Source organism: Colletotrichum jinshuiense, chromosome 1 (assembly GCF_051148585.1).
Source record: "Colletotrichum jinshuiense chromosome 1, complete sequence".
NCBI classification, from domain to species: Eukaryota; Fungi; Ascomycota; class Sordariomycetes; order Glomerellales; family Glomerellaceae; genus Colletotrichum; species Colletotrichum jinshuiense.
Window position 1 is genome coordinate 5,445,547 of NC_139302.1, and position 21,974 is coordinate 5,467,520.

The window sequence follows — 21,974 nt, forward strand, 5'->3', positions numbered from 1 at the left end:
GACTGGTTCTCGTCAGCCACCCCTGCAACACAACGGTCTTAACAAAGTCAAATGTGGTGCACGCCCTTGCCGCCCATTTTAATGTCGCGTAACGAGGGATTCTGACAGTGGGAGCACATCCTCGGACTTTGAATAAGCGGGCCAAGCATCCGGCCCATGATTTAACCCACACTGCATTAGAGGGGAGTCCATTCGGTCTATGGAACCTTTTAATGTGATAAATGGATCTGGTCTTTCCAAACATCACTCCTTCCTTAGTCAATCTGACCCCATTCCTTGAATCGCTTGCTGCTGTACTGTGGCCTAACAATTCTCCTGCACACACGAGCACAAGGCTACATTCTTTCGCCCTTCCAACACTCTGCCAAGACCAACCTACAAGTGCAGCGCACTCGTAACAAATAATACCCACACCATAAGTCCCGCCAGACTCCGCCCAATGGTTAAGCTGGTGGAGCCACTCGAATGATACCCAACGATTCCCCTTCCCATCCCGCGCCGTAAGAGACACGAGGCGAAGCCATCGCTGCCGTCCGGCAATTCACACCAGTAGTAACAGTCGTCGGCGATATTGACGGCATGGGGCGAACAGCATATCCTCATCGCCTCATGCGACCCATTGCGGCCGATGGGTATAAAGCCGGTGCTAATATTGCTTGGTATCCCCCGCAGGTTCACGAAGTCAGGTAGTGTAGAAGAGTCTGGGCAGCTGGCGGTAGTGGACATCTTGATCTAGCGCACTGAAGTTGAACGTAAGAAAAGGTACATAGGATGCTGACAGAGGGAGCTGACCTAGGCGTGTGAGGAGAGAATAGTTGTGAGGGGAAACAGTTGAAAGGGCATCAAAGTGCCTTTGTCGTCTGGATAAGCCCAGCGGCAAGGCATCTTTATCTACCCTAGGACCCTAGCGTCGGCTACAGTCCGATTGAAGCGGTAAGAACCTTGTAACAGGGGACTGGGATTGGTGATCCAATAAGATTGTTTGAATCCCCTCAGTGATTGCCCCAGACTGCTAGATTCGGCTGAAATGTTTTCAGGTCCCATAACATAGTCCGAGTTCTAGCGGGTCAATGTAAGATTCATCTGCTTGGCACTCCATTTTCCAGGCAGCAAATTAGAGCCAAGACTCGTTGGAGGTTTTTTCTGCTGTCCTGATCCAACACGTAAAAGTAGGCCCGGACTACTAGATTTGGCGATTGGTACCCTTGGCACTCCATCTTGTACATAGGGTACATAGGCAGCAAGATTAGAGATAAGCTTCATTAGAGGGGGTTTGGACTCTATTCGGACTCCATTCGAACTTGGTCACTGAGAAGCGACTATGATGGACACAAGCAAGAATATATGCATAGCTGACACAGTGAAAGCATTCTCTGCGGTGTATATTGGAAAATCGTTTTAATGGATCATGTATCGGTCTAATTCCCAAGCCATCGGAAATTGGGGAATTGGTATCAACCAAGAGAGAGCCATTGCCTCAGTCTGCGTTTCAAGCAAAGGTTGTTGAGATGGATTCTATCACACACGCTTGCATATTCAGATACACTTATGCTTGAATATCCATTGTATATGCACTCTGACGAGACAGCACAATTCAGACGGCGTGGAGGTTTCAACAGAAAAAGCCTTGGCCCCCACAATATGTGCAGTCTCCTATGGATCGTAGGGGTAAGAAGTGCTTACTTATACAAGCATACTATACGAGATGGCCGTGTACAGCGTAGTTCTCCGGCAAGGTACGAACAACTGTAGTGCGTAAAGTGGTCCCCAGTTGGCTCACGAAGATGAAGAAACGCAGGATCGTTATCCTTGTTACCTCGAGAAATACCTAGAAGGCTGGAAGATGAGAAAAGGCATCACGGCTGACCAGCTACCATATAAATAGGGCGAGCATAACCAGCTTCTTAAAGGCTTTGAGCTCGAAAGACAGGCAGCCATCACTCACCTACTCTCCTGACTCCTCCTGCACCTTCTTCTGTTTCCCGTTATGAGATACAACGCTCTTTTGGCCCTCGGGGCATCCGCTGGTGTCATTGCCTCGCCTCTCAACTCGGCTGCCGCTGCCCAAAACGTTCAGGTCACGCTGAATTTCCTCAAGGGCGACAATGCTCAGCCTTCAATTGCAGCCTACAACAATGATCGCAGCAAAGTGATTGGCCACTCGTGTTCGACCAGCCTGGTCTTGGGCACTTCCTCGATCGCGTTTGCCGTTGACCAGAATGGATCTGGAAACATCACGGTCGGCGAGAAGGAATACAGGGTTCTTGATGATCCTAAGGTCTCTGGAGGTATCGTCTGTGGCCGTATTCACAACGACTTGGAGACTGTAGTGAACTGCGAATTGGCTGTTCCAGCTGCCCTCGATTTGACTCCTCTCGACCGCCGGAACTTCCCTGAGTGTATGTCCAAGAGATCTGCAAACGCCGAGGAGGGACTGGGTCTCGAAGCCGTGCTGGATGGCTTTCACAGAAAGCCAGAGTTTCTTCCCGTCGAACAGCCCCTTGAGGAGGCCAACGAAATTTCAGACAACTCGACACTCTCTGAACGTCAGATCTGCGGCGTCACGAGCAAGGGAACCTACCGTATTGGCGATGGTAACCCTCACCAAAACCCACTCAACATCCAGCTTAGTGTAAGATTGCCTTTCCCTTTATATTTGTTCTCCCTCCACTGCCTCCCCAGATACTCGCCTTCTGCTGTGGAGTTCCTCTTGCAATAAATCAAGCTAATGCCCCGGAACAGGAGCCTATGCAGTGTGGAGATCGAGATGGCTGCGAAATTGCTAGATTCGCGAGTCGCTCTTTCAGCATTAGCTGGTCAGCCTCCGCAACGGCCTGGCAATGGCTCAATGCTGGCTTCGCCGTCGAGGCATCGATAGAGACTGGCAACAACTACGCCTGCCCCGGTAACGCAAACGACTACTTCGCTGTCTGGAGGAAACAGGCTCAGACGGCCTACACCGTCAGAAACAGGGTTATCACATGTGCTGGAGCCCAAGATAACGGTGGCAACTATGTTATGTGGTCCCCTAACAGAGATAACCGCGGTGGCTACTACTACTGTGTTTACGGTCGACAGTACGTCCGCTGGATGGGAGACCGCTGGTTGGACACCACCCCTATCCCCGGTGGCCCCCCTTAGAGTAAAGGGGACCTGGTAGTAGTTGGCTGTGTTCGTCCTGCTGTTAGTACACTATCCACCATGTACACTTCTGGTGCACCTCTGCCTGTATTTCTATACTTCCTAGTCATATTTAGATAGTAATTTGGTGGCAAGACAGCGGTAACACCACCTTGGTCTAGGCATTGTTTGCTGTAGGTGTTATATGTTAGTGTTAGAAAATCAACTCGTGGGGTTTCATAGGCTTCATCAAGCCTTCAAAAACCAGCGCTTCAAACATGAGATCAATCACTCTGTCCCGGCCAGTTTAGGTCTGTAATATAAATTCTGTGCCGTTCATCCACATATCATCTAATTCCACAAGAGTTAAAACCCTCCATGTCTTGAACTAAATCATAATGTGAGTTTAAGCTTCAATATTTATCACGTTTATATAAGTGCTTTGAGCTAGCTGATGGTGCGGTTGCATCGTTTTACAATTGGGTTTGCTTGGAAAAACTCCCTCCTCTGGGTGGCGGACAACTTTGAGGGACAGAGCTTCGATGTTGTTGTGCTTGGGCACGGTCGTGACCCATTGCTTCCGAAAACGAAGCCGAGCTTACCACCATCGAAGAAGTCTTGCTCGCTGCTGGTAGAGACATTGGGGCGCGGGGGAGGGAAACACTAAAAGGAGGAGGAACGACAGGATATTTTAGAAGTCCATCTCCCGTGGTGCCTGCAAGGTCCATCTTCAAGACAACCATTCGGAGGGCTCTTCGACATTGATACCCTAGAATTTCTCGGAAGTCTTGATGCTAAAGTAAATATCGTCCCCAGCGTCGGGGAGGTACACGATACAAAAACATGTACTTCAGTCTCACGCGGTATATCTACCAAATGAGGCTCCAGCCTAACTGGCGTGGCTAGCTAACTCGTTACGGCATTTACGCATCGTATTTTTGAGATAACGCAAATGTATTTTAAAAATTATATATGCCAATGATAACTATAGGTAAAGAAGTCACCGCCATGGCTTCGCTATTCTCCCTATCTGGGTTAGCTGTATGATCACGCTCAAGGCTATATATATATCCACTATGGCCTGGATGACGTTTCAGCTCCTCTTTCGCAGCACCGGACACAACTGGGCCACCATCCTGCGTTCCGCCTAGGCTCCACTCCAAGAGTCGAAAGTGGCCGACCCGATAAACCTTCCGAGTGAACCCCCAAAGTTCCCCGATACCGTCGATGTTTCCACCACTCCCACCGCACAAGGCTGAAAGCACTCAGTGACATACTGAAAAAATCACAAATCGGGATTCAGGCTGAGATGACCTACCTTTTCATAGTTCCCCCATTTTTAGTCCATTATAACTCGCCGGAAACTAGTTATAGAATGACAGGAACTGCATAGACAAGATGTCACAAAACAATTAGGTTTCTTGGGGACGACTTACCTGAAACGTCTGGATTCACGGTGTTGGCAGTCTCAAAGCAAAGTCTATTTTTTTTTTGTCGGGTTACAAGTACATCGGCATCCCGCGGGCATGCCATTGCCAAAAGACCGCCACTTTTCACTCAAGAAATAGAAAAAAAGGTCGCAATTTTCATGCTTCTCTCGAGACATTTCGGTTTATGCAGGCCAGGAGAGCCGCTTTCGAGTCCAATCAGCTCCCAGGCGAAAGCACCTTGACGTTCTGCCAACCATCTTGTTCCTTTAGCCCTAAGGTTCTTCGATCACCCGATCCAATATGGTAAAGAGTGTTGGCCCAAATGTACTGGTTCGAATCATGTACAAGGAGTCGCTGGGCACCGTTCGCGGCTGGTTCTCTGGGGTCTGGTCTGGCCAATCATATATCGCCTTGACTGAAGACGAAGAGAATCGGTCAGCGGAGCTCCCACTTGACGGAAATGAAGCGATGCCATCATCACCGCGCACACGGAGTTATGACACCAGCCGGAACTCCAAAAATGCCGCCCAACGAATGTTGTGGTTCATATTGCCGTCGTTCCTTGCCCGCGCATTTGGACACATCGATGAGGACGGGGCGATCCCCACGGCCAACGCAACATCGTATTTGAACGGTCTCCGCGGCATTGCATCTTTCATTGTCACCATCGGGCATAATACAGATGATGTGAGTAACCTATTGTTACTGAAGTATACTCGTCAATTAACCAACTTTCTGTACAGTTCTTGTTCATCTACCGCGGCTGGGGCGAAACGGCCGAGGATAACTACATGATGCAGCTCCCGTTCATTCGGCTCACGTATTGCGGAATCTATATGGTCGCCATCTTCTTCGTTATTAGTGGCTTTGCGCTCACGTATAGCCCACTAAAGAAGTCACACGCTGGGCAGAGTGTTGATGCTATCGGCTCTCTCCCGTCCAGTATATTTCGCCGCCCATTCCGGCTATTCATGCCCATCGTCCCCATCCTCGCCGTCACAAGCATTTTAATCCACTACAAAGGGTTTTACTCTCCCCCTAGCAGCCAACCTCACGAGCCCGTAGCCAATGGATTCTGGTCCCAAATAATATTCATCTGGCACACATTGATCACCATCATCACTCAGAGCACTACCGCTACCATAATGCCTCAGGGCTGGACGCTATCACTCGAGTACCAAGGATCGCTACTCGTGTTTATGTGCTGTATGGCCTTCGCGCGGGCTTCAGCTCTGACGCGAATTCTCTGCGTGCTGGGGCTTCTCATCTTTTTCCTCAACCTCAGCATGTGGCAGCCATGCCTCTTCCTTGCAGGCATGATTCTCGCCGACGTTCGGCATGCCCGGCAGAAGCTACCGTCTCTTACATGGGCAGCAAGTAAAGCCGTCAGCGTCGCTTCGTGGCTGTTGCTTGTAGTCGCCCTCTTCTTGGGCGGCTGGCCAACGGAAGGCAACGGCTATGCAGCCACGGGCTATTCGTGGTTCACATGGGTACCTACTGCTGGTATAGATCCTACGCGCTTCTTTCCATCTATTTCGGCCATAGCGTTGGTCACGGCTCTTGAAAACCTACCCATCCTGCAACGCGGTCTCAATTCGCGTTGGGTGCTGTACTTGGGTGAGATTAGCTATGGTCTATACCTAGTGCATTGGGTCGTTGGCAGAAGCTTTATCACCTGGGGACTCAAGTACAAAATGCTGGGGGCTGGGTATAGCATGGCGGTCGCCTGGAGTGTCACTTTTGTCATCATGTTAGTGCTCTCTATCTGGCTGGGTGACGTACATTGGAGGCTGGTTGACCAGAAGTCGGTGCGATTCTCACACTGGCTAAGCAAAAGGTTTGGTGTATAGACCAACAACCTTCGACGCATGAGAATACACTAGATATTCGCTCCAATATCGGAGTTGACCTGTATGAAAAGCCTCTGCAGTTGTGAAGCATGGTCTTCTACTCTACATCACTAATTTTAGGTAAGCACATGAGGCGTTCGGTGTCGAGCATGGGTATTGACCTCGTAGGGAGTCGTGCAAGGTCAATTCTTTGTTCAGCCTTGATTGGCTAGCCTAAAATGAGGCGCTCCTCAGCCACAGGAGCTTATAGTCGCAGCAATGGGTTAGCACGATCAAAGATGCTCAAGGCAGACAGAATGGGGGATGTCCGGACAGAGACTCGTAGGACTCAGACGCAGACGAAAGGAGTGCCTGGACAAGGCAGCCGGCCAGGCAGCTTCCATGTTGCTAGCAGGGGGCTTCCAGTGGTCCGGTGGCTGTGAGTGGTCAATGGGCGTTAAGCGAGGGCTGAAATGGACCCCAGACAGGGGATGGCCCGGGATATGGTCTGTGCTTTCTGCCGGTAGTGATTTTGCGTCATTCTCCCTTCCTCGAGTTATCGATTTCGATAGGAATTGCCCGACGCCAGTCCTCAACAGTGATATTTCTGCTCGGGAGGGCGTTCGTAGCAAATAATATACCAAGGCAAAGAGGTTGATCGGACGAGGATGAGAGGAGATCAATATAGAGGTCATTAGAGGCTAGGAGATGAAGGGGTGAGAAGTAAGAGGCGGAGAGAAGGGAAACAGTAACAAGTGAGGCCGCCGATTGATGCATCAACATGGTTCGGATTGTCTGCCTACCTTTTCCTCAACAATACGAAATGCTCAAACTGGAAAAAGAAAGACCGTCCAAGATTTCCCCACGAGCCAAGTCTCATCCAAGTCATAGATTTCAACAGGACACGCCCCCAATTGAAAAGTTTCGCAGCGACTCTGTTAACGCCATCTGGCCGCCATGGCTTGCTCTTTGGTCGCTTTTGACTCACCGGCATACGGGGCTGAGTGACCATAGTCCTGGACAGACTACATGACTGGCTCAGCCACTAGAATGTAGGCCTCAGCCGCCTCACAGGTCGCGAACCACCGTGTTCCGAATACCGGTACTTGGCCAATGTGGCCATTTGACGCCTTGGGCATGTCCTCAGATCTGGCTGCCACTGTGACGGGACGGATGCAGCAGGCATCAACTTATTTATCTCACCACACCACCCCAGCATCTCTCAAGTTCCAACGCCCTTTTCTCACCAAGATCAACCTTGGTGTCCTTGAATTTTTCGGTCACTAATCTCCAAATCGCCACCATGCACCTGAGCGACGTTCGCGAGACCTTGGACGACGTGGCATGGAAATGGCGCTGCAAAATCCTGCCGTCCAAGGAGAGCCACAGATCTATAGAGGACATTGAGGGCAGCCTTTCCGACGATGACCCAAAGAAACAGTCGGCAAAGAACTCTACATTCGGCGTCGATGCGACCGTCAAGACACTGTACGAGGGCAAAAACAGCTGCAATGGCATCTACGACTGGGTCGACTTCCCCCCAAAGCAAATGAGCAAGAAGGCCGCCGAGAACCAGGATCGCCCCGCCATCAAGGTCTACAAAATCAAGGACATCGAGAAGCCCGTCATCGCCGGCCGGTTCTCCTTGACGTATCATCAGATCAGCATCCAGAACCCGACCCTGGTCGCCGCTCTGGAGCCCATCCTCAAGAAGGAAGACTTCCATATCGACCCCACGGACACGGCAACGTTCGAGGCTCCGTTTCGCCCGCTGTTCTTCTGCTATGACGAGGTCTTGGACCTATACAAGACGACCGAGGACTCGTCGCTGAAGGGCTATCTGCAACTCCTGGTGCGCACTTTGGACGACATGCTCGGCGAGACGCGCGAGAAGAAGCGTCGGCTGCAGGCCAGCGGGCTCATCAGCTTCAAAATGGCGTGGACCTACTTCCCAAGAGGATCAATTGTGTACAGCAGTGCTCGCAACACTGAAATGCTGTGCAAGGTGGAGGACACAGCGTACGAAAGGACTCAAGCTGGCGTGTTTCTCAACATCAACTGCAAGATCCTCGCCTTCAACGGCGAGAGCTTCGTCTGGGTGGACCATCAGCTTCAAATTCAAAAGTTTTCCGGCAACAAGCCGATCCGCGAGCTCGCTCACTACCCTTTGCAGTTTCATCTCCAGAAAGACGAGATCATCCAGCGAACACTCGCTAGAGGCAAGAGGGTCCTCGATCTACAAGGGCTGAAATACTGTACTTACAACGGCATCGCCACCGCTGACAAGAACAAACACAATGTCGAGGGCAGAATTCTCATTGATGTTGTGGGATATAATAAGTACGAACGGACCCAAGGGAAGAGAGAAACGGACGACCCGGAGACGCGGAGAAATCGAGTTACTCGGAGGCATCTACCGGAAGATGAGGTTAACGAGCCCAAGCCTGACAAGGTGGAGGAGACCAAGCCCGACAAGCACCTCAGTGAAAAGGACCAGCTTAAAAACAAAGAGGAGATGCTCGCCCGAGAGGATGATCTGGTATTCATGTCGCCATTGATTGAGGGATTCGCCTTGAAGAACAAGCTTTGGAGTAAGTTACTTACTATCGTATCACCATAAAGGTCATTATTTTCTGACAAATTTAGTGGGTTTCTATGTGGAAGACATCGAGCCTATCGTCTGGAATGACAAAGCCTACGATCACTTGGTGTACGACGAGCAGCAAAAAGACTTGGTCTTGTCATTCGTCGAAAACCATGGGCTTTCTAACAAGAACGCGGTAGAGGACGTCATCGTGGGCAAAGGCCAAGGTCTCATCATTCTTCTCAGCGGCCCGCCAGGTACTGGAAAGACGCTCACTGCGGAGGCAGTCGCGGACAGGACTCACCGACCGCTGTTCTACCTGCAGGCGGAGGACCTGGGTATCAATCCTTCCACGCTGGGCGAGAAGATTAAGCGAGTCTTCGAGATGGCCACGGAGTGGAACGCCGTAATTCTCCTCGACGAGGCCGACGTCTTCATGGCTGAGCGGAACCCCAACGACATTGCCCGCAACGAGCTTGTTTCCATCTTCCTGCGCGAGCTCGAATACTTCCGCGGCATCATCTTCTTGACGACGAACCTGTACAACACAATCGACACGGCCTTTCGCAGCCGAGTGAGTCTGCATCTGCTGTTCAAGTCATTGTCTCCCGATGCGCGCGAGCTCATCTGGCGCAAGTTCCTTGGCAGACTGCCTCAGAATGAGACTATTGAAGGAGCAGACAGCGGAATGGGCCTGGTTTCGGACGAAGACTTGAAGGAGCTGGGCCAGTGGCAACTAAATGGCCGTGAGATTAAGACTGCTGTCAAGATGGTGTCCAAATGGTGCGATCACAAGAATTATGAGATGAACCTGTCAAGATTGGAGAATGGCATCCGGGTTACCAGTCCCCATGCCACCAAGCAAGGGCACTCGGACGATGATGACGAACTCTACAATTGATGCGAACCGACATAATATGTCACAAATTGCTCTCAGATACTTTTTACTGATATACCTTAGAATCAAAATGGGAAGTTCAATCTCACAAATTAAATAGTTATCAAGAAATACCAGACACAAGTTTTTCTTTGTCACTGTGCCTGTCTTTCCCTCTCACTGCCCTCGCATTCGGACTACCTTATTCTAGTCCGGGGGAAAAGGCGTAACTAAAAAGGACACTAACAAGAAACAGCCGAGAAAGGCCGGGCAAGTATTATTACAATTTATTTATGTATTGATCGTGGAACAGTCAACGCATTTCCAGCTAGGGGTTGTGAAGAGATCACGTTTATGGCAGGAGACGCCAACGTTCTCTGAGTGTTCAGGGCATGACAACATCCACAGTGTAAAAGAGACTGTAAGATTGCGTAACCACGACAGTGTTAACCTTGCAAGAGACGAGCGGTAACAGTGCCCATCGTGGTCTGCCATAAATGAGACTTTGCACGCTTTCCTCCTAGCTCTCCACAACGGCAAGCGGATGTCCAAGTGCTCCCCTTCGTGACCCCTTTCGTCTTCCGGAAACTCACCCCATGCTCCACTTTCCTACACGTGTGTAATGCACCACAGCCTTAATCATGTGGGAATGGAGAATGTCGTGCACAATTGTGGGGACGGGAGAACGGTCTCTCATGCTGACCGGGCACAACAAACAGGGAAGACTGTTGTTGCTGTGCCTCCGAGTCGGCTCGCCGAAAATTATTTATGCCGGCGGAGAAGAATAAGCAGAGAAACTTGGCCCTAATGGATGTGCCAGAGGTCATATCGGACAGGGGTTTTCGCGAGAATATTACCTACAACAATTATCTCCTCGCAGGAACCGGCTATGCCACGCTGGAGGTGTCAAAAATGGTATCGTGTGCCTTGGAGTTGGACGGGACTTGGCGCTATGAAGCAGGGAGTCGGATTAGGAGGAGAGAGTGGATGATCTCTAGTCCGAAGCGGGAAATGATGCGATTGCCGTTCTGGTGTGTAGGACCCTGAAGGCGGGGGCCGCTGGGGATAACCTTTCCAATGTTCGGACTGACATGATTCTTTATACAAACTCATCAGGGTGACCCTGGGCCCGAATCGCTCCATGCAAGTAAATGACCCCCGGGCCCGGCCAAATCTTGTGGTTCTATTAACGATTCATGGCCGGACTTCAGATCAGATCCTCGGCCGGTTAGGTTTGCCAGGAAACGGAATATGACGACAGTGCGTTTTGCACTCCGCGAGGCAGAGGTTAAGTCTCGCAAACAATCTGGTTTCCATTCCAAATTGAGCCTTATTGCAGAAACCGATACACCAGGACCCGAGTCAGCACCACATGGTTTCATAACATGTTTTTCTTGTTTGCAGTGATACCAGCGCGTACACCGTGCTGGGGAACGGGAGGCAAGGGTTACCTTCCCACCAGCAAGGGTCCAAACGAGGACGGGGATTTTTTTTTCTGGTTCTGCCTTGTTTCCGTGCCTCTTGCGACTTTCGTTCCACCACGTTTCCTTGTTTGCATCTCACAGAGAAACCGGGATTTTTGAAGCGAAAAGAATGGGACTTCCAAGGCCCGGGGTTGCACCGGTGTTGGAGCAACTCCGTTTGTACGCCGCTGCTGCTCGCCTCTCCTTGTGCGCCTACTCTGCGGAACTTGGGATTGGGCGGCAAACGGGTCGGATGTTATTGAGACCAACGGGTATAATGCATTGTTCTAAGACACCTTTCGTCCCAATTTCGCGGTCCCCGTATCTGCCCTAAAGTTAGAAAAGGGACCGATTCCCGACAGAGACTAGTCATGTTGTCGGGATATCACGTCGTGATCTGCGGTCCCCTTTTATGCCTCCGCCGCAAAGGCGCCATCCTGGCCCGTTCGTGAGTCCGCGATTGTTTGCGCGCCGACGTATTTATCAACACCGCGCGCCTATTCCGAGTGGTCTGTTGCGAGCAGAATTTTTGGACGACCATCCGATGAAATACGGCCGCGATGTGTTCCACTGCTCCCACCAGCCTCTTTGCAGACCCGTCGTTGTCTGTGCCTTGCCACGCCATCGATGAGACTCTAATTGCCGGCAAGATGGCGAGCTGCACAATGGTGCTCGTCGAGCCGGTGATGGAGCTCATTTCCTCACCTACCATCTACCTCGACGACAAGGGCGACTTGAAGCTTCAAGTGGGTGCCGACATCGACGAGCAGCCCCAGGACTTCGTCGTCTGCTCACGAGCGCTGGCACGGAGCTCCCCAGTTCTGAGGGCCATGCTGTTTGGCGGCTTTGCCGAGTCTCGCCCTGCGGAAAACGGCGGGGAATGGAGCGTTGAACTGCCCGAAGATGCGACAGATGCGATGGAGATCGTATTGAACATTGTCCACGGCCGTTTCAACCTTGTGCCTGAGAAGCTCCCCTTGATGAGGCTCTACAACGTCCTCACAATCACAGAAAAGTACGACATGACGATCATCACTAGGCCGTGGGCCCGCTCTTGGATGCAAGGTGTCAAACACCAGACCGACAAAGCGCACCTGCTCTGCATTGCTTGGGAGCTGGGCGACTCCGAAATTTTCGAGAAAATGTTCAGGAAGATCACATACGAGTCGAGGATAGACCTGCAGGGACGTTTGGTCTACGGGAACTCCGGTCGTATCTGGAAGCCGGGACCAGAGGGATACAACTTTCCTTTGGAGAGGATTGTGTACCTGCGGCCTCCGGGAGTGTTTGGTGTGTCCAGTCTGGAAACCCACTGAACTAGCAAGATCTGTTATGCTAATATGTGATTGAACAGAAAGCATTGCAAGCCACCGCCAAGCACTAGTATCCGCCAATTTGGACCGTTTCGTCACCCTCTACAGATGCCTCAAGGATGGATGTCGATATATGAAAGGCTACTTTCACAGCTCACCAGATGCCGAGGAGTGCAACAGCATGCTCTTGGGGTCGCTGGTGAGGTGCCTCGCAAAAGGCAAAGTGGATATCACTCTGCCCAGTCCTTGCGAGTCATACAGAGGAAACGTGAACTCGCTAGAGCAGGCAACAACCGCTGTCAAGCTGTTGACAGTGCACCGCCCCTCTACTGCGAACCAGTGTCTGAATCGAATAGAAGAAGAACTGGGAAAGGGCGCTTTGGCTGCGGCTCTCGCAAAAACAGAGCTGGTCGTTGTTCAGCCGGATCATCGCGAATACCTTCAAGAACAAGCTAAAAAGACTGGAGTTGCCACGGTTGCGTAAGTTTTGGATGGGAAGATATGCTTTTTGGTGCTTGGGTTAGGCTGGGATTTCTGGAGTTTGGGCAAAGTTCTGGGACAGTGTATGAAATCATAGGTGGAGATTAGAGTTGTATCTGTTTGTTTACTCTCTCAAAGAGTCTAATTATAAGATTTGGCAACCTTTATGCTGCACGTGGCAAACATCGGAAGACTGGCTTTGGGTGTGACTCCGCAAGAGATCAAACTGAAAGACAGTGCGTCACAGACGTCATGAGGGCATTCGTGAGGGGTAATTTTGAAATACATTGAACATATTAAGATAGTTGACTTTTGTGATCCTTCCCAAAATATAGCAAAACTACCTAAACAAGAACAATTTGCCTAATCCATCAAATATTCATACAATTCAGTTGAAGCCAAGGTTTCCAATGGTGACTGACTTGATGTTTTGATACTCAGCCAAGCCATACTTGCTGCCTTCCCGACCCAAACCGCTTTCCTTGACACCACCGAACGGCGCCTCTGCCGCACTGATGAGACCAGTGTTCACTCCAAGCATACCGCATTCCAGTCGCCTGGCAACACGCATGACACGGGAAATGTCCTTGCTGAAGAAGTAACCAGCAAGGCCGTACTCTGTAGCATTCGCCAGCTCGACCGCCTCGGCCTCAGTCTTGAAGGAGAAGATTGCTGCCAAGGGACCGAATGTCTCATCGCTCGCTACCTCCATCTCGGTGGTGACGTTGCTGATCACTGTGGGCTCGTAGAAATAACCCTTGAGACCCTCCGGCGCCTTGCCACCCGTGTGGAGAACGGCACCCTTCTTGAGGGCATCCTGGACGTGTGCGTCAACCTTCTTCACGGCGGCTGCGTTAACAAGGGGGCCTTGAGTAATGCCGTCGTCGATCCCACGGCCGAGCTTGTATTGCTTCACGCGAGTAACAAGTTTGTTGATGAACTCCTCTTGGACCTTCTCGTGGACCAGCAGTCTGTTTGCACACTGGCAAAAGGAAAAGATACTATTAGCCAGGAACTTTGACAAATTGAGACAAAAGCTTCTACTCACCACACATGTCTGCCCGGAGCATCTGAATTTGCAAATCAGTGCACCCTCAACTGCCTGGTCGATATCGGCATCGTCGAACACGATAAACGGGGCGTTGCCTCCCAGCTCCATGCTCACCCGCTTCATAGTCCCCGCAGCAGCCTTGGTTAGCATTTTGCCCACCCCCGTTGAGCCGGTGAAGCTAAGCTTCTTCACAATAGGGTTGTTTGCAAGCTCCATAGAAGCCTCTCTATCTTTTGTCGGCACCACATGGATGATGTCAGACGGGATGCCAGCAGCCAGGGCCAACTTAGCCAGCGCGAGAGCACTGAAGGGGGTTTCACTAGGAGGCTTGATAATGACTGAGCATCCTGCAGCAAAGGCAGGGGCAATCTTTCGGGTGATCATGGCCGCTGGAAAGTTCCACGGGGTAATGATGCCACAGACGCCCACGGGCTCTTTAAATGTTAATACTGTTGTGTTGGCATATGAAGAAGGAATGGTGTCGCCGTATGATCGTGTTGCCTCCTCGGCAAACCATGAGATGAAGGATGCAGCGTACACCACCTCGCCCTTGGCTTCCGCAAAAGTTTTGCCATTCTCCAAGGAGAGAATCAGGGCCACTACTTCTGGGTTAGGAAGACATCCCATTGCAGTATCTTCAAAGCAATACGAGACGACTCACAATCATCAGCGTTGGCAATCACCAGGTCGTACCACTTGCGGAGGAGTATCCCTCGCTCCTTCGCTGTTGTTGACTCATAGAATTTTATGCTTCCAGTCTTAGCGCTTTCAATGGCGTCAATGAAATCTTGTCGGCCCAGGTTGGCACATTCTTGCAAGACTGTGGCGCTGGAAGGTTCGTAGACAGGAAACGTCTTGCCATCTTGACCATTCTTCCAGTTACCAGCAACAAGTCCCGAGGAGACCAGCAAGCTCTTGTCCTGAAGCTTAGCAAAAACGTCCGTCATCTTGGCGTTGGGCTGAATGTTTAATTGGAGTTTGATTGGTAAATCAAGGTGGGACATGATCTTCAAAATCTTACAAAACCGGTAGCTCGCCCTTATATACACTAATCACACGAAATAAATATGGCTTCTCCTCGACGTTCTACACTTAGTCGTAGATCACCCCATTCTTGCAGGGACCTCAGCCGAGCCTCGGAGCATTGCGGGGTTGCTTGTAAAAGGCAAGCCGGGAGCCGGTCGTGCATATTTTAGCCCACCGAGGCTGATGCTCGGGACAGCACAGCCAACTAAAAGCTTGGAGGTGCATGCTCTATATTAAACCCCGCAAAAGAAGACACCATCTGCACCGGCGGCACCGTCTCATTGGACGCCCAATCAATTTCTACCCTCGGCAACATACAACGACAAGTAACTAACAATCATTGCTTTATTGGTCAACAATCATTGCGGGTATCTGCGGTAATTCTCTCGCGGTCCGCCCGGCCCGGCCCCATAGCTGTGGGTCAACCGGCCCGGCTCCGACCCATGGGGAAGTACCGTACCGGCCCGGCCCCGATGGCAGAACACCACCAAGTCATCAATGGGCACCTTTATTACCTTATCCCCGCAACATCGAAAGGTCTAGGCCCTTCAGGTTTTTGGATTTCAACGCTAGGCGTTTACAAGATGGTCTCACGATTCTGGATGTGTTACCATAAGCCGAGTACCAGCAGTGGTATGGGTGTGAAGGACTTCACCATGAAACACAGCTTCGCCCTGGCAATCCAAGTCGGCCGTAGATTGTGCCGAAAGCTTTGGAGTAAACCTATTGTTCTTTTTGTGGTTCTGCTTGGTATTGAACACCCGCTATCCCGCCAGCGGTCATTCTTCCCTACCATTATGAACCCTATACTATGCAAATTTTCTCCTTTCTGTAAGTTGTTCTGGCCTCTTCCCTCTGTTGGACCAACTCGCCATACATGGCACCCTTTATATAAGCCTGGCCAACTAGTCTGTACTCGCCATGCTTAGATGTAGGTCTAAGAATGAATGGGACGTCGGCTCCAAAAAGAATTGCGCACACATCCCCTTGTTGCAAGATGGGTGGACCTAGACCCCAATACCCTCCTTTGCTCACGAAAAACCGCCGATTTGTAGCATAGTCTTGAAACTGAGCGACATAACCTCTCTCGCCTAATGGCGTTGTGTTCAGAAACGAAATTCCGAATCGCTCTATCTTCTCCTTCCAAAAGCTTTCATTGTAGACGGCGCAAAATCGGTTGAACAATCCGACTAGGCTCGAGTACTCCAATGGGCCGGTATCCTCTGTCTGATGGTGACATATGATTGTTAGAGCGAAGGCGAGCAGAGCATCGTCGCCATAAACGTGCGGCTTAACCTCCGCGGCTTGCTCCGTCAGCTTCCAGCAATTCTCCACCAGATTTCCTGGTCCTGAGGAGGAGCGTTCAAAGTCGGGTTTCTTCATGATGTCGGTATAAATATCGATAGCGTCAAAGATCAGAGCAAAGACGTGGAGTCCATTATCGGAGGGTCGAGCGGTAAATTTAGGATGGGTTGAAGCGCGGAGACTGGCATCCCACGCTTCCCAAAATGCAGTGGGTGCATTTTCATTGTTGATATTCCACTGAGGAATCCATGATGGGATCGTGCAGCCTGGATCTAGGCTGTTCGGCTGATGTTGAACTTGGACAAGAAAGTTCAGGGACTGTTCAGCCAAGCGATTGGCAACCATGGTGTGAAGATCCGCCAGGCCAAGCCTGTAGTCCGCTTGTACTAGTGGCTGTTTTGTCGAGGGCAGCAAAGCCTTCGGGTGTCCCAAAAAGGCGAATACGTGATCCAATGCGTTTGTGGCGTTGAACCTCCTTGAAGCTTCGAGTACAACCAGAAAGTCGATTTTACACTGAGCTGCTTGACTCTCAGAGAACGACTTCAAAGCATGCGTTCTGTTTACCCAGGAGCCCTTCTTGTCGTACGTGGACCATACATTCCAAAATGCATAGTATGGCGAACCAGATATAACATCTTTGACATCCTGTCCAAGCATGTAGTCCATATGTTCTTCCGACATAGCGAAGAGAATAAACATAGCAATCTCGCTGAAGTCGATGCGGAAATCGCCCCAGAAAGCCGAGGCCTCACTAGCCAGTCCAACTTCTTGGAGAACCCACACGCGCGTAAACCATGGGAGTTGATAGAGCTCTTTGACAGCTGTGAGGTGATTGGACTTCAACACCTGTCGAAGATTGCTGCTGTATTGAGATATCGGGTACGACGATTTCCCTCCAGATTCATCCCCGGTGGATAGGAGGAGAGCCCCGCCCGGAACAAGAGACCTATCGATATGGGTACCTGTTTGGATCGCCGTATTGGTTCTTGACAACCCTTCAAATGCCTCCTCTGCTAGGTTTTTGGGGTCGTTGCCTAACCAAACAACAACCTCGGTTGCTCGGTCATAAATAACGCCCATAAGATTGACTTGATGTGCTTTCTCAATATCATCGCCTTGGTTGATACAGATGGCATCAGCCCAGGCCATCTCCACCCGATCCGCAGTCCTAATTCGTCGCAATCCCTCGAGTAAACTGATAGTGACTTCTCGTTCGAATCCAGCACAGGTGATATTGGCAAGTTTTGTCGGATCTCCCCAAACGTAGGATAAGGCCTTGTAAGGAATAGCCTTATCCAAATCAACTGTGACCAAGTCGCAAACGAGTGGGTCATTTCTCAGCCCGGGCCGGATTTGAAGCAATCGAAACCAATGGCCTCGAGGTAAGCTGTCATATTGGTAGTTTTGTCGTGACATTGCGATGGGGGTGATGAGAAAAGGAGGATGGTCTAAATCGCTCATTCAGCTTGCTCCGAAAAAAGATGCTGAGGTTTAAATATTTAGGCAGAGAGCAAAAAAAGAGAAAACAGATTAGTGGATGGGGTCTGGAAGTCCAAAAATACCAGGCTGCATAACACAGCCTCCGCCTTAGGTAATTTGGAAATGCGCAGTGTTGGTATCGGAGCCTCCAACTATCGAACCCGTCTAGGACAATGACACTTATCGACTTGTTCTAAAAAGAATAGTATTAAAAATCCATGATTGATTTAAATTCTTCAACTACGAAAAGATTAGATGTCATCTGTGCACGATGTACTTATTGGGTGATGCCACGGCAGCTAAGGGGACGTTCACGTTGATGCATCTTTATATTTGACGTCGTAGCGATAACTAAATTGTAATTTGGTCTTTGTAGACAAATCGGTCAAATAGCCCCATCTTTAACGTGTCATGATGTGCACAGATCTCGAAGCATTCTATCTCAATATGGATCCATCAGACCCCATCCTTGCAACTGTAAACAAGGCGTTTAAATCTTAGAAATAGGGGTGGTAGTGTCTTCAAGTTCGGTAACGTTGCCCTGCTTGGTCTCGTTGTTGGCAGAAGAACTCTCGAGGTCGACCCGCTTGTTCTGGTTGTCCTCCTGCAAACCGAAGAGTTCGTTCATGGCCTCCAGAGAAAGACCCTTGGTCTCGGGGATGAAGAACCACACAAAGCCAGTCATAGCAAAGCACCAGCTGCAGAAGAAGATGTAGGTGCCAAACCCACCAGTGCCCAGGGTTTCCAGCATGGGAGGCACGGCGCGGGAGATGACAAAGTTGAACAGCCACTGGGTCGCAGCTGCAAAGGAAACATTGGTGGCACGGAGACGAGTCGTGGCGATTTCGGAGACGTAGATCCAGCAGCAAGGACCCCAGCCGAACTGGAACATGCAGGCGAACAAGAAGACGCAGATGAGAGCAACGTATCCGGCGGCAGACACCTGGCCACCCTCCTGATCCTGGGGTTTCGCCACGGCAACGAAGATGCCGATGTATAACATAGTCGAGCCCTGGCCGATACCTGTCCACAATAGGGATTTGCGGCGACCGAGAGAGTCGGCAACGAAGATCAAGAAGACGAGAACCGCGATTAGCTTGACGAGACCGTAAATGCCAGTGGCGAAGAGCTCGTTTTTGGTACCGACGACGCCGAGAGTTGCGAATATCTGAGGGGCGTAGTAGTTGATGGCGTTGGTACCTAAAAGGCTTAGCCCATGAGCAAGGACAAAGTGGATGCTTCCACACTTACCGGTCATTTGCTGGAAGAACATGAGGAGAATGGAGATGATGGCGCGCTTGCGGTTGGCAGGAACCAGCCACATCTCCTTTTGCAGACTCATCCAGCTCGCACCTTCAAGAATGGCATTCTCCGCCTCAACAGCCGCCCTGATTTCGGCAAACTCGGCCGCAACGTAGGGGTGGTCGGGAGGTAAAGCTCGAATCCTGGACAGGACATCAATGGCCTCCTGCCACTTATCCTGCTTGGCGAGGTAGCGAGGCGACTCATTGCACAGGAACATGGAGATCATGAGCAAAAGTGGCGGGGCACCTTGAACGACGAGAGGAATCATGTAGCGGGCAGTACCAGTGACGTGTTGGAGGCAGCCGTAATTGATCCAGTATGCCAGGAAGATACCGGTGACGATAAACAATTGATATATACCGGTTAGGCCACCACGGATGGCTCGAGGGGCGTTTTCAGCGACGTAAAGGGGATTGACCATGGAGGCGAAACCAGTACCGAATCCAGAGATGAATCTGCCAGCACTGGTATTAGCATTCAATCAACACTCAGCAATGCGGCAGGGGGGACTCTTACCTGCCGACATACATGGCCGCGAGGTGACCAGAAGCAGCAGCCTGAAGAATAACACCAATGACGGAGATACCGCCAGCAGCCCAGATTAGGACTGGCCGACGGCCGAACTTATCAGCAGCCTGGGCAGCGAGGAGAGCACCGACGAAGCATCCGGCCTGGAGAGTAGAGACGATATTCGCGCTAAGATTTGCACGATCAACAGGACTCATGTCGAGAAGGTTGTAGAGCCTACGCAAAGAAGTGTGAGGTTAGCTGATGGACAGAGGTAGCTCAATCAGTCGGGGATAATGCATACTCGCGGAACTCATCCATACGGAGAACTCCTCCAATGACACCGGTGTCTATTCCAAAGATGAGACCGCCAAAACAGGCGGAAAATGCGAGAGTATAGATCCTCCAGCCGTAAATCTCGGGAGGGTCCTGCCTCATCGCCTCATTCTTGACGATCTTTTGAATAAGTGAGGTGCCCATGATGGCGGTTTGAAGATGCGAAGAGGGGTTTCGATCAGAGAACAATTGATATTCTGAGTCTTTACTGAATATTAAAATTATCCCAGAAGAGAGCCTGGAGGGGCACGTCTGTCAAAAGAGGGACAACAACTTGGAGCGAGATCAACGGGCTCAAGTTTTTATATTTTCCGTCCCACCCTCCTCCACCCGAACCACATCATGGTTGATGAGCTTGGACTCTCCGCAGATCTGGTCATTCCCCGGAAAAGTCGACATGGCGCTGGCGTGGAGAAAAGGCGGAGGAGTCTGGAGATGCAGGCGCTGGACAGGGCCAAGAGGACTTGGACAAGGCCAAGTAAATCTGGGCAACTGGATATTCGGTTGACGCGAGACATGAGACGGTCAGTCACAGTGTCGACAAGAAGAGCCGAGCGTTGGCATTTATTGGCTTTTGAACTTGGCTCATCGCTAGCAATAAAAGGTGGCGGGGATTGCGCCAGCTAAAGGTGAGCGGCCAAGACCAGCCCAGATTCTGGGAGCAAATCTCAATGGTGGAAGAGCCTACGTGCGAATGCCCAGAAAGCCCAACTCTTGGGCCAAGATGGAGGAATATCAACCCACAAATCAATCGCGCGGCAGACGACGGCGGACATCGTAGGAAACGGGCGTGCAACGTCTTGTCGCGGTCCAAAAACCAGACATCCACGCGGACAGATTGGCGCTACTCTGGGCCGTCGCCGTCCATTTGGGAACGCCCCCGACCCGGATCTTCGCAAGCGGGTGCACCGCACGGGGTGGCAAGCGCCCGTTCCAGCGGGCCTGCGGACGCGGCGCACCGTTATCAGCTACGGGGGACGCAGCATGATGCCATTGCTTCGGAGTATAAATTCATCGGCATGCACGCGAAATGATGGACGCGGCCAGACTGGTCTTGATATTGTCCGTTCTGTCTGACCCAGACTTGACGTGGAAGAACAGATCCATGGACTTGTAGGCCATTTGCCCGGTTAGTACTGGTTTTGAACGCCAAAAAGAGACACTCAGCCGTCTTAAATATGATCTAGCCTCTAATCGCTAGTGTGCAGCCCGGATCCTGGGGGCTTTTCTCGGCTATCCTGTTTGGTGCCCAGCTTGTCTTGTGCCTTGGCTGTGCCCTTGCTGCGCACTTGCTGTGCCACCTTGGTTGGTGGTGTTGGCTGCCTGAAAGAATTGGTTGCTATCACACCCTGTACTTCCCAAGGGCACGGTTTGCTCAGTGTTAGGGGACTTTGGACAGCTGTCTTTGGGTGCAGACCCCATGAAATCGGCACACCAGATCAAGGAAGTTGGGAAAGTCACAGGGTGATAGTGTTGCTTATTGACTATAACTGAGCAGGTTATTATCTTCTGTGGTCATTCCCGCTTCTGCATTGAACCGAGGGCATGCGACGGTCTAGTGGAAACGAGCGGCTTGAATCGATCATTTATAGACAGGGCCTTTGAGTGTGGCAGAGGCCAGGATACCGAGATGCCGACTTAAGGCTATCGGACAAGATTCCGCCGAATTTTCCCCAACATGGACGGGCTTGGTTCGGCAGGGAACCGAGGGACCCGAGGCCGAAGGCGCCCCGGGCCGCTACACTGATGTGAGTCGCCGATCGGTGCTTGGTCCCGCAAAACCAGGGCTTAAGATACGAGTCCCCATCCTACACCAATTCACCTGCTTAAAAAGTCTGGTGCATCAAACTTACGTGCTTGCGGAATGAG

At 51.1% G+C, this 21,974-nt stretch overlaps 7 protein-coding genes across 7 annotated transcripts; 4 read left to right on the forward strand and 3 right to left on the reverse strand.

The window, feature by feature from the left end:
• Nucleotides 1-1,987: 1,987 nt before the first annotated feature.
• On the forward strand, nt 1,988-3,141 carry EsH8_I_001414 (uncharacterized protein; the record flags this gene model as incomplete). The annotated part of the gene is made up of 2 exons (XM_083268827.1): nt 1,988-2,632; nt 2,743-3,141. 2 exons carry the CDS (start codon nt 1,988-1,990, stop codon nt 3,139-3,141), a joined length of 1,044 nt encoding a protein of 347 aa, XP_083119265.1.
• Nucleotides 3,142-4,889: 1,748 nt separating this feature from the next.
• On the forward strand, nt 4,890-6,400 carry EsH8_I_001415 (acyltransferase family protein; the record flags this gene model as incomplete). Its single annotated transcript, XM_083268828.1, has 2 exons — nt 4,890-5,237; nt 5,294-6,400. 2 exons carry the CDS (start codon nt 4,890-4,892, stop codon nt 6,398-6,400), a joined length of 1,455 nt encoding a protein of 484 aa, XP_083119266.1.
• A 1,282-nt stretch (nt 6,401-7,682) lies between these two features.
• On the forward strand, nt 7,683-9,864 carry EsH8_I_001416 (ATP-binding protein; the record flags this gene model as incomplete). The annotated part of the gene is made up of 2 exons (XM_083268829.1): nt 7,683-8,970; nt 9,026-9,864. The coding sequence occupies 2 exons, from the start codon at nt 7,683-7,685 to the stop codon at nt 9,862-9,864; spliced, it is 2,127 nt and encodes a 708-aa protein (XP_083119267.1).
• A 2,089-nt stretch (nt 9,865-11,953) lies between these two features.
• Nucleotides 11,954-13,371, forward strand: EsH8_I_001417 (uncharacterized protein; the record flags this gene model as incomplete). Its single annotated transcript, XM_083268830.1, has 3 exons — nt 11,954-12,593; nt 12,658-13,096; nt 13,344-13,371. The coding sequence occupies 3 exons, from the start codon at nt 11,954-11,956 to the stop codon at nt 13,369-13,371; spliced, it is 1,107 nt and encodes a 368-aa protein (XP_083119268.1).
• Nucleotides 13,372-13,484: 113 nt separating this feature from the next.
• On the reverse strand, nt 13,485-15,094 carry EsH8_I_001418 (NAD-dependent succinate-semialdehyde dehydrogenase; the record flags this gene model as incomplete). The annotated part of the gene is made up of 3 exons (XM_083268831.1): nt 13,485-14,078; nt 14,145-14,746; nt 14,809-15,094. The coding sequence occupies 3 exons, from the start codon at nt 15,092-15,094 to the stop codon at nt 13,485-13,487; spliced, it is 1,482 nt and encodes a 493-aa protein (XP_083119269.1).
• Nucleotides 15,095-15,977: 883 nt separating this feature from the next.
• On the reverse strand, nt 15,978-17,627 carry EsH8_I_001419 (uncharacterized protein; the record flags this gene model as incomplete). The annotated part of the gene is made up of 1 exon (XM_083268832.1): nt 15,978-17,627. The coding sequence occupies one exon, from the start codon at nt 17,625-17,627 to the stop codon at nt 15,978-15,980; it is 1,650 nt and encodes a 549-aa protein (XP_083119270.1).
• An 820-nt stretch (nt 17,628-18,447) lies between these two features.
• EsH8_I_001420 (sugar porter family MFS transporter) lies at nt 18,448-20,249 on the reverse strand (the record flags this gene model as incomplete). The annotated part of the gene is made up of 4 exons (XM_083268833.1): nt 18,448-19,157; nt 19,209-19,717; nt 19,779-20,006; nt 20,074-20,249. The coding sequence occupies 4 exons, from the start codon at nt 20,247-20,249 to the stop codon at nt 18,448-18,450; spliced, it is 1,623 nt and encodes a 540-aa protein (XP_083119271.1).
• Between the last annotated feature and the right edge of the window lie 1,725 nt (nt 20,250-21,974).